The sequence below is a fragment of the Candoia aspera genome, chromosome 3, assembly GCF_035149785.1.
Source record: "Candoia aspera isolate rCanAsp1 chromosome 3, rCanAsp1.hap2, whole genome shotgun sequence".
In the NCBI taxonomy this organism is placed as follows: domain Eukaryota; kingdom Metazoa; phylum Chordata; class Lepidosauria; order Squamata; family Boidae; genus Candoia; species Candoia aspera.
In genome coordinates, this window is record NC_086155.1 from 177,199,530 (window position 1) to 177,211,638 (window position 12,109).

Genomic DNA, 12,109 nt, shown 5'->3' on the forward strand with positions numbered 1-12,109 from the left:
TGCTGGATATTAGCAGAATTAATAGATTGTTTCTCTTGTAGTATTTGGCCACCTGCTGTATTCTTGAGCTGAAAGTTGAATTCTATTTCCAGTGCAGCCCTATTGTGTTGATTAGCAACTCTAATTCTTTCACATATATAGTTAAGTGGATTATAGACAGCAGAAACATAAGCAAAAAGCAGTAAAACAATACAGTAGGAAATGGGTCTAAGCACAATGTCTGCATTAAACTTGCAGCAAAGCTTTGATTTGGATCTTTAGTATTTTTACAAGTGAAAATAAGGACTGCCATGGAACTATTCACAGTATAATCACCATAATATGAGAAGCATTTCAAATGGAATATATAGATTGCTTTTCCCCAGTGTCAGGCCATCACCCACCATGCAAGTTGTATCAAAGATTAAAAACAACTCTGTTTTTTGGTGCCTTCAAGTCAGTGTTCACTCCTGGTGACTGCCTAGACAAGTCCCTGCAATTTTCTTGGCAAGGTTTTCAGAAGTGGTTTGCCATTGCCTCCTTCCTGGGGCTGACAGAGAGGACTGGCCCAAGGTCTCCCAGCTAGCTTTGTGCCTAAGGGGGGACTAGAACTCAGGGTCTCCCAGTATTTAGCCTAATGCCTTAACCACTGCACCAAATTGGCTCTCCAGCAGACTCTGTCAGTATAAAATTTTTCATCCATGTGTTGAAAAGGGAAAAAACAGAGGAGGAAGTGTTTGCAGTCTTGCACAAAAAAGCCTTATCTCTAGTTTATTATATTCTCCCTGTATTAAGCCTGGGAAAGTATTAGACCTCAATGGGGGAAAGGTGCTAATGGTATGTTAATGGCTTGCATGCATAACGAAGGGGAGACAGTTTAGTAGGATGCTTTAGTGGGAGCCAGATTTGGTCTAGTGGTTAAGATGCTGGGCTAGAAACCTTAAGCATGAAAGCCAGCTGGGTGACCTTGGGCCAGTCATTCTCTCTCAGCCCAATCCACTTCACAAGGTTGTTGTTGTGGGGAAAACTGGAGGAGGAAGGAATATTAAGTATGTTCTCTGCCTTGAGTTATTTATAAAAATAATAAAGGCAGGATAGAATGAATGAATGAATGAATGAATGAATGAATGAATGAATGAATGAATGAATGAATGCTTTGTTCTGCATGGGAAGATTCTTCCCCAGTCTGAGAAATTCCAAGATTACAGTCATATTTTAATGAGAAGCAAAGAAGTAGATTTTACTGATATCTTACCCATCCATTTGCAAGGGAGGACCCAATAACTTGAGATGGTGCCAAGCACATCCATTATGGAGCTCTTGGGTGTCTCCCAGTATCCCATATATTGGAGTAGAATTTTATAGTAATCATACTAAGTATATGTGACCTAAAACCATGCTTCTTACTTACAACCACTATTTACAAGACATAATCACCTAACACACAAATGGTCTGTGATGGTCTTTCATTGTTTGCACCAGAGAAGTTAATAGTTTGGTTCCAATCACCCCAGAATCAGCCAGGTTAATTTTTAATCCGAGAAGACACAACCAAGATGGATAGCTGATTTTGTATGACAATATATTTTGGAAAATTCTCTCACATTACATTCTCCCTTACACCATATGCAGAGGAAAACATGTACAGCGGTTCTCCATCAATTTATTCTCAAAACAACCCTGTAAAGTAGGAGTTAGTGACTTAGCTCAATGGTTAAAGGGAGATTTGAACATGAGTCTCCACTGTTTTAATGTAATACTCTATATGCTTCTCTATAATACAAGTATTCGTACATAATCCTCCTACATTAAAGCTGCTCTCTTTGAGTTTGTGGGTGGACCAGATCTTCTAACAAAAGGTGTCAAAACAAGCAGGCCTATGCTGAACTTTCCCAGGGGAACAGTTTATTTATTTAGATTTTTGCAAGGGGGCTGCTGCTAAGTAATCATTTTAACCAAGTTTTAGTGTTTTAGCTATAATGGTTATTTTAATTGTGTTAGTTGTGTTTTAATGGTTGTGTTAATTGTGTTTTATGTTTTTATTATAAACCATTGTAAGAGTGATGCAACTACCTAGTAGTAACAAACTAACATTACAGTTGCTATTCAGAGAGCTTTCAGTTCTCCATAATCAGCAGCAAGATTATATTCAATTTGAGTTAACCCTACTTTATCTTTTGCATGGCTTGCAGCGGGAGAGTTCTGAAACAACAGAATTATTGTGCTCCTAAATCATAAAAACAAGTGAGTGTCCTGAAGTATAACTAGTCAAAATAAAAATAGGAAACTTCACCTGGCAGCACTCACTCTTATTTCTGGCCAGGGGACAGGAAGATCAAAAGAAAAAGTGCTGGGGTAGATATGTGATTCCATAGCACGTTCTTGATGCAGTTCTCATCTTGAAGAGATCCTCTAAATATCAGCTCATATTGCCCACAATCTTCCTACTGTTTTATCATATTTGCGTGGGTCTTCCTGCCAACATTGGGATCAAACTAAAAAACGAACCTACAGCAGTCACACCCAGCTAATCAATGCTTTCATGAAATAGAAATAGTAGAAAGCATGCCAGCTCATGGTCAGTAAGAAGTGCCATAAAAATGATGTCCTCAAGTTTATTGTTCTAAAGCAAATGGGTTTTTGGTGTACATATATGGTCCCAATTCTTATAAGCACCAAATCCCATGATACTTTTGGTTAGGCTAACAGATGAAATTAAGACTTGCCAGCTTTCTACACACATGTATTGTGTTGCTTTATATTTGGTTTAGACTTTATAACTTAGAATTTTCAGTTTCTCTTTGATTATTATTATTCATATGTCTATGGCACTGGTTGATTTAAGGATATCTATGTGCATCCACCCACTAATTAGATTGTAAAAAAATCCAGAAAGATGTATCCAATTAGCAGGAACCAATTCAGAGCCTGAATAGGGAATCATCCAAATATGAAATATTACTATTCTCCTAAAATGCAAACTGTTGCATAAACTATTTGCAGTAGTTCTCCATGATTGTTTTTAGATGTTTGATTTTTTTAAGAGCACAATTTTATATTTCTTCCTGCCTAGAATACATCTGTTGTTATCTCTGACTCTTAACCCATTCTATGTATGGCTTCACATATTGTCTTAAGCCAATCTATTTTCTTCTCATACAGTGAATAAATTCTGCATTCTCTCTTTGCTTGTGCATGTAAAAAAAAAGTTAATACTTGAACATTAATGCTTTCCTGAGCTAGTTCTTCCAAGCTGCTTATAAGTGTTATTCCTGTTGAGCTAATGACACTGCACTGTAAATGTTGAGTGTGAGCTTGAACTAATTAATCCCTATTTGTTACTCAAAAACAGCCATTCCCCACATACCAAAACCAATAGTGCATAAATGTGCTGTTTACATGCTACTTCAATTTAGAGATTCTTGAAGTGGTTCTTTGTTTTACAAGTATATTTATGCAAATTTCAGAAAGTGATGCCTTGTTCAACAAACTTGCATTTATCAGGGCACCTGCAAATTTCTTTTTTGATTCAAACACCATGGAGGAATGTGGCAGGTGCATGCATTTTTAAAAGGTTGTGGATAGAGAGACCCAAAAAGTGAATACTTATTTGTGGGAGGTGGTTTATGCTTAAAATAAAAGCATTTAACTGTTAATTAATGTTGTAGGTTACATGTAAGATAATTCATTTTTATAGCTGCAGCATAATTAAGTATGATGCTATCTTACTGTCTCAAGACATAGCAAAACTACTCATTCCTTCTTCTAGAAAGACTATATAGCTGGAAGAAGTAGCTTAAAGAAAACAGCACAGACCATCTGGCAGAAAAAAAAATGTTCCAAATTTTAATTTTACCATCTGGGAGCTGCTTTCTTCTCAGAGCATTTAGAAACCCAATAATCCACTAATTTTGGCTAAAGCATCTCTGCAAAATTTCCTTCAGTTTTTGTAAGAATTCATTTAAAGGTATACCCAACCATCCAGTTTTTTACTTTGCGGGTTTCAGAATTTATAGACATAACTTTACTAATCTGGGAGCGAGAAAATTAAAAATGATTGGGAGGGATCTACAATGTATTGGCTTAGTGGTTGTGTGAAATAATAGATGGACACATACACTGTGCAAAACCCCTTATCTTTATGTTTGATTCTGTAGTCTAGAATTTTAACTCATTACATACCAATTTCTTCTCCGTACCATACAACTTACTATGCACAACTGGCTAGTGAGGCAAAATTCTTGGACAAAGTGTTACTTTTATCAGTATCACCTTTGATGGCCATATAACTTTTAACAGATAGAATCTGACAGTTCTGAAATCTCCAGATGAATGGTCCTTTGGTGGCTTCCAGCCTTGAATAAATTCTATAGCTATGAATCATCATCAGGGAATCAGTCACATGGAAATGAGAAAAAAGAACAATAAGTAATTGTAGATGGGTGCAGGGAGATAAAAATCAGGTGTCATACCTTTTTTATTAAAAGCAGCTGCTTCAGGGCCCTCCTATAGTTTACACTATTCCACACATCTCTGATTATAATTTGGCACAAGATGCATTTTTGGTAGAAATGATAAGGAGTTAAATTGTCTTTGGGCTTTCGGAAACAATCCATGTAAACATTGTTTTGTTTCACCATTGTAACTATGAACAACTATGAGCTGCTGCCAAGCATGTCATTTATCTACCTGAAAACTTACCTCTTTTAGAATATTATGACTTCGAAGTAGGAAAATCTCTTGAGTTCAAAGTACTTTCCCCCAACGTTTTATGTAATCAATCAATACAAACAAGCTCAGCAACGTGCATCGTTTAACCTAATCTTTACTCTAAGGCTGATTCATGACCTTGCTTTAAACAAAGTACTTCACTGAACCTGAACAAGCAGCATTGCTGTTCTTTTAAACATTAAAAAGGAGAATGCCAAACATCACCATCAGAGGCTGGTCTGGCCTTTCTTCTATTTTTTCAGGGAAAGGAGAGGTCAGCCATTTGCCAGTGATGATAAATAAAATTGTTGTTGTTTATTCATTCAGTCGCTTCCGACTCTTCATGACTTCATGGACCAGCCCACGCCAGAGCTTCCTGTTGGTCGTCAACACCCCCAGCTCCCCCAGGGATGAGTCCGTCACCTCTAGAATATCATCCATCCACCTTGCCCTTGGTCAGCCCCTCTTCCTTTTGCCCTCCACTCTCCCTAGCATCAGCATCTTCTCCAGGGTGTCCTGTCTTCTCATTGTGTGGCCAAAGTATTTCAGTTTTGCCTTGAATATCATTCCCTCAAGTGAGCAGTTTGGCTTTATTTCCTGGAGGATGGACTGGTTTGATCTTCTTGCAGTCCAAGGCACTCTCAGAATTTTCCTCCAACACCACAGTTCAAAAGCATCGATCTTCCTTCTCTCAGCCTTCCTTATGGTCCAGCTCTTGCAGCCATATGTTACTAGGGGAACACCATTGCTTTAACAATGCGGACCTTTGTTGTCAGTGTGATGTCTCTGCTCTTAACTATTTTATTGATACATAAATACATCCCACAAAACAGCTTTGCTTTATTCTAGAAAGGGATGACCTGGATCAGGATGGCTGAGCATGGGAAGGAGAGACTTAACGTTTTTCCTTGAAGATAAAACTCATTAAGGAGAATGTTCAGCCTAGTCCTTAGATACACAGTCACATGAGCAGATCTCAGATAGGATCATTTAAAATTAGTATACAGTGTAGTACATGATCGACCCAGGTTTGTAAACAAGAGGTTGTCTATTTGTAGGAAGCAGCAATTCCAGTCAACCAGTCCCAAGAAAAGATGTAGTTGCTTTAAGGTGTTACAGGTGTTCATATTCTTGGGCACTCCAAATGCCTTTTGTAGATAGAATTTGAAGGGCTACACATAGATTCTACTTTCTCCCATAATTTTACATCAGGACAAAGAGTGAAGATATATAGAGCAAGTATAGCATTCACTCAGTGAATCAATGCTTTGATTCACTGAGTACAATGAATGAAGGGTATTTTGGAGGACAGCATTATAAAAGCATGTATTTCTATCCCTTCATACAGCCTTTCTCAATCTTTTGACTCTGGAGGAACCCTTGAAATATTTTTCAGGCCTTGGGGAACCCCTGCACATTCAAGCTCAAATATTGGCCACAAGTTATAAAGTAGACAGTTATAAAATTATTATATTTGTTTCATGTGTAGGCCTGTATATATGCACCAACAGTGTTCTTAAACTAAAAATAAAGAATGAAACTTACCTCTCTAATGTGAAGTTGCCCAAATTTGAAAGAATTTTTAAAATAAATTATGAACTCTCACAGAACCCCTAGTGACCTCTCATGGAACCCTAGGGTTCCACGGAATCCTGGTTGAGAAACCCTGCTCCATATACTGATTTCCAAGGGAACCTAATATGACATATTGTCTATATATCCAAAATAAAGCTGAACTTGTAAGTTAAGATAGGTTTGTTTCATTTGTAAACTATCCATACGTTTTCCTTAAAAAAAAAAAAAAGGAAAATGCAGAAAACACTGACCTTGCTTTTGTAAAGAGAGAGAGAAAATAAAGGACATCTACACATTTGTAACTAATTCTTTTTTTTTTTTAATTTGATCAAATACAGTTATGAAAACTGTACATTATCCATTTTGGTTTCCAGAATTATAAATAAAGCAGCTCATTAGATAAAAGAGTTCATTCACAGCAAGAAATTTTAAATAGACAAAGTGACGTATCATTTAAATACATTGGCAGGGTTATAAGCTGTCCAAAATGTAGTGTACAGTATTACAACCAACTATAAATAACCTTTTATGTAAAATACAGCAATACACATTTTAGAAAAATACTAACATTTTTTTTATTGGAGCTTTACTCTTAAAAAAGCTTATAAATCATATTTATAAACAGAAACAACATGTTTAATTTATAAACATTTTCAAAAGCCATAATTTTTGGATTTTTAAATACACATGTAATATTGTGTTACAAAATTAGAATAATCAACAACTTCATTGGGGCCTATTGTAGATAAGCATGTTTACATAAGGCTTGTTAAAATTTAATATCCTGATTCTCAAGTAAGAATTATTTTTCTAAACTTATAAGTAAACTATGTTTTGCTTCTTTAAAAAAAGCATATAGTTGTTACATTTCATTTGCTGCCTTTCTGTTTTCTTCTCAATTCCATACCGGTCAAAACACAGGACTGTCAACCCATTTCTGCAAAAAATGCCATTATATTATTTTACTGCACTAAGCAGTTCTAGGTTCTGAGAACTATTCCAAATCCATTTCAATTATAATGGGCTGCCTTTTGTGATAGCTAATGTAATTATGAAAAACCTCTCTACTAAACCATGCAAATAATAGTAATAATAATAATAATAATAATAATAATATACAATAGGATCAAATATCTGTTGAAAAGCATAAATTCTAATTCTAGAGATAAAAATAAAAGAAAACCCAAGCCCTATACCTCTTATTTCTAATTAAAATGCTGACTTTCCAAATGATCACACCGTGTACAATTTTGTGATAAGTAAATAAGCATGCTCTTTTAGTACATTTATTTCAGTGGGGAGTGTAAAACATGGGTCACATCATCAAAACAAAGGACTGTACCTCTAGTTAACACAAAGAGTTAAATCAAAGTTTGAGGCTTAAGTTTTAAGTGGCTGAGGTAAGATGACAGACTCAGTTTAACAACATTAAAGGCATCAAGCTGATAGTCATTGTTAACAGAGTTAAATGCTCTACCTGAATGTATTCAACATGAAGTGTAATCTTCAAAAATGGTTATTTATGATAAGTTGAATTAACAGGTTCCACTGTATAATCAGGCAAGGGTTTAATGCTAGTAGAATTTGGGCGTAACAGGGCAAAGTCCCACATTGCTGACTGGCAAAATGCTTCTCAAATCATTCCACCTTGCTAATCCAGCATGCCGCTATAGCTTGATGAATCCTGCAGCATTTAAAATAATTCTACTTGCCAGTATCACAAGGAAGATATAAACTATGGCTTAAAGTCTCATAGTGTATTGCCTGCTAATCCTGAAAAGATGACTTTTCTATCTTACATTTTAAAAGAAATATTATGTAGAAATGGATCTTGCCAGAACATATTCACACTGCACATATAGTACAGGCTTTATTTTGTTTTCTTCAATACAGGATGAAAACCAGTGAAGTTTTCCAGGCTGGTCAACATTATTATATTACCGCTGTACAAAGGCTTTAAATAAATAGCAAGTGAGCAGAAATCATGCATAAGCAAATGAAACACAATCTCCCAGAAAATGGCAGAGATTTTAAAAGCAGCAGGTAATGGAATAAGACTGGTGAGTGATGCTGCTAACTATTTCTTCTAATGAGATAGGAGTGAATACTGGAATCTCTTCCACAGCAACAGAATCCTCTGACCACATTCCTCTGGCAGTCACTTTCCCATCTCCCCCACCAAAAACATCAGACAGCAAAATAGTAAGGCAGCTGTTCGGTTCCATCAACAAAAGTGCAGCTCCGTACATTTCCAGTTTAGCTACACTCTCTGTTCAAACAGATGGAGTAACCAACACACTTTATTTGTTGGAGTGCTTCAGAAAGCTGTTGTGTATGACGATGTTTTTTTCCCCCAACAATGGCTGCTTGCTTCAGCTTTCAGAGGACCTCAAAAGCCCTTGGGCTGAATTTTCCAAGTTTCCACATCTCTCGTGTCCCATCCTAAGTCCATGCCTCCTTCCCTGTGTCTGAACATGATTCGTGCCATTAAAAAGGCTGATGACACAACTGCTGAGAACTGCAGGCTTACACCACTAGTTGTCATGACTTCACTGAAGGATCAAAACAGTTATATCATTAATTAACTATGTTGAATCACATTCAGGCATAGCCAAAATTAAATTGGGGAAACATGAAAGTTTGCAAATCATTTTATCATTTTAAATTGGAAAACTATTGGGGGAGGATAGAATTTTTTTATGTGAAGTACAAGACCATTCTTACCTTTCTTAATTCCAATCAAGTTAGGAAATGGACAAAAAGAATGGCTAAGCCAATATTCAAGAGCATTACCAGGACAATCATGATTGAATTAGGACCCTGAAAATGAAGAAAAATAGGTGTGATTACACTTGCAAAGTAAATAAATTGCTTCAAATTATATCTTAATAACAGAATTAAAACGCTTCATTGTAGGCCTTATGGTACTTTTGAAAAATTAAAGACTTTGAAAGTGAAAGACCTTGCTCCTGTTTAAAACCACACATTAAATTTATTTTCTGAGATGTCCAAGTAGTCATAGTCTCTTCATTAAAAATAAAGTAAATAAATATGATATTGTCATATGGATTTTTTCCCCCAAGAAATCAAGAAATGCAGTGGAAAAAAAAAGAATAGTTCTAAAACTTCAAATAGTTTAAATTCTAGATTTAATAAAGGTATAGCTTCCAAATGCTTTGAAACTGTTATCTCTAAAAAAACAAAAGATTTTGGAGAAAACATGTATCATAAATAAGTGCTGAGCCTCTCAAATGGCAGCTCTTAATAGAGTGGTCCAATTTTCTGCAATCTGGTGCCAACCAAATGTGTTGAACTTCACCTCCATAATCCTTATTTAGCAATACATTTGGATGGCATCAGATGGGGAAGGCATTTTTAACCCAACAAACTGAAATGTTATTATACACTTATCACATCTTGCATTCTGTGGAGAGACACAATAAAGTAACGTTCATTGCTCTGAAGAGGAAGGAAATTTTTGTGATTCAGGTAAATTATCAAGAGGACCTGAATTCTTTCACAACATTTTCTGGCATTTACTGTAACATATATTCCTATTTTGAAGAGCTGGAGCATATGTTACAAATACTATGCAGTTTCATTGCAACTAACATAAATCACTTCAAAGGACTAACTTATTATTGTATAACTTTCATTTGTGTTATTCTGTTGCTTGTTATGAAATATTCCCATGCTATTCTCAAAGGTAGCTGACACTGGCATAGATATCTCCATAGCAAGCACTAAGCTTCTTTGAAGAATGGTGTTTCATATTATGGTTCTGGTAAAATGAAGAAATCCATTCATTTATTTAGGAGAATACTTATGTGCATGTTATTGATTAGGGCTATTTGGTTATGGATATTTTAGTGTTAAAGGTAAAGGTAAAGGTTTCCCTTGACGTAAAGTCCAGTCGTGTCCGACTCTAGGGGGCGGTGCTCATCTCCGTTTCTAAGCCTTAGAGCCGGCGTTGTCATAGACACTTCCGGGTCATGTGGCCAGCATGACGACTCGGAACGCCGTTACCTTCCCGCCGAAGCGGTACCTATTGATCTACTCACATTTGCATGTTTTCGAACTGCTAGGTGAGCAGGAGCTGGGACGAGCAACGGGAGCTCACCCCGCCGCGCGGTTTCGAACCGCCGACCTTCCGATCGACAGCTCAGCGGTTTAACCCGCAGCGCCACCGCGTCCCATTTTAGTGTTACATTATTATTATGGATATTTTATTTTTATACTTTACTGTGGACAGTTTGTTGTTATTTCTGTGTTATACTGTGGATATTTTAAGTACGTTCTATAAACTACCATAAGTCTAATTGGATTTGGCAAAATATAAATCAGTCAGTCATTCTCTACAGCACTGGCATGATATCTGTAATATATGCTTCCGCCTCAACTCAGCATTAACAATGACTCCTGCTCCAGGGTATACAAAATGGATAAGCAATTTGCAAAGATGGTCATTTTTTGATGCTCTCTGAGGTTGGATGTTTGCTTGCAGACATTTTATTACCCAACTAGGTGACATCAGTGCCCGTTGATGTTACCTAGTTGGGTAATGAAACATCTGCAAGCAAACAACCAAGCTCAGAGAGCACCAAGAACTCCACAGTTCATCCCTGAGCTACAGATCCTCTCTTCTAATGGTAATTTTTGTCAGATTCCTAGTACATTATGATGTCAGTACTGCTGCTGATGGCAAAGGATTGATATGAGGCTCCTGAATGTCTTGGGTGAGGCTCTGTGAGCTAGTCTAAAATTCAGAGCTACGTTATTAACCGAAAATTAAAAACATGGGGAGCAATATTATATATACTTTAATGAATTTAATTATACTTTAATTATATTTAATTAAGCTCTGGTCTGGCTCCAGCAACTTCAAATTTAGTGATTTCCTAGCTTGTCTCTTTCTTTGTTCTACCCTCCCTATATTTCAAAATGTGGCCCATGGTGAGCCACTCAAGTATGGCACTTGGTTCAAAGAAGTTTGAGAAAACCTTGATTTAGCTGAAACAAAAACATAATTACAAACATCAAGAAGAAAAATAAATGAAATGTTTCACACATCAGGAAAAACAGAGAACTCATGTAATTGCTTAAGATATTGGAGGTGTTTTAAACAATAAAGAACTGCAAAAAAAAAAATTCAAAGTGCGGCTCCACTTGTGTCTTTTAAAACATTAACATTGTGACTCCAGAATGCTTTAGGGTGAAGCACCATAAATAAGGCCTTAGTGATCAGCCATGGCTTAAAATAGAAAAAGGCAAAATTAGTCTCTGCTTTCAGTGACTGATTTGAACAGGTGTTTAAAGGAAGCTATAATAGAAAAGCTTTATTCATGCCTGGAGAATTGTCCTTATATAACAGTAAGCTTCAGGTGTACAAAAGAGAAAAATGCAACATTAAACTCTTTTTACTAATAGGCATTATGAGGTACTCGCTGGTAGGAACTACATATTAAAAGAGGGTTGGTTAGGAAATAACCAGTTTTATCACAGGTTTATTTTATAAACAGAATCTCATTATTTATGAAGCACAATTAAGGAGAAGGGAATGGCTCTGCAGTGCTACACTCAGCTCATCACTTTTTGATCATCATATATCTGGGCTATGAAATACGTACATTATCCTGTTCCTTTTCAGGAAAAGTAACACTATGCAGAGTGCAAAAAAGGAGTAAGAACTAGTAAGCCAAAGAAATTAAAGGCATGAGACAAAGGAAAAAACATAGCTAAATGTCCTGATTACCAGGAAACACACTGAGGCGAGGACTTGGTCTCTAATATTTATTAGTAGTACTTAACAAGAATCCTAACAAACTGAGAAAGCGTGGGAAAACCC

General features: G+C 36.3%; 1 protein-coding gene across 2 annotated transcripts in view; it reads right to left on the bottom strand.

The window, feature by feature from the left end:
* Positions 1–6,571: 6,571 nt before the first annotated feature.
* The window catches only part of JPH1 (junctophilin 1), a 64,460-nt gene continuing 58,922 nt past the window's right edge, over positions 6,572–12,109 (bottom strand). Inside the window, exons 5-6 of one of the 2 annotated variants that reach the window (XM_063299399.1) lie at positions 8,989–9,084; positions 6,572–7,201 (exon numbers count right to left, since the gene is read on the bottom strand). In XM_063299399.1, coding sequence (XP_063155469.1) covers positions 9,004–9,084 — 81 coding nt within the window. In that variant the 3' untranslated portion in view covers positions 6,572–7,201; positions 8,989–9,003. Of the gene's footprint in view, positions 8,817–8,988; positions 9,085–12,109 lie in introns of both variants that reach the window. The other variant, XM_063299398.1, reaches the window with a different exon arrangement.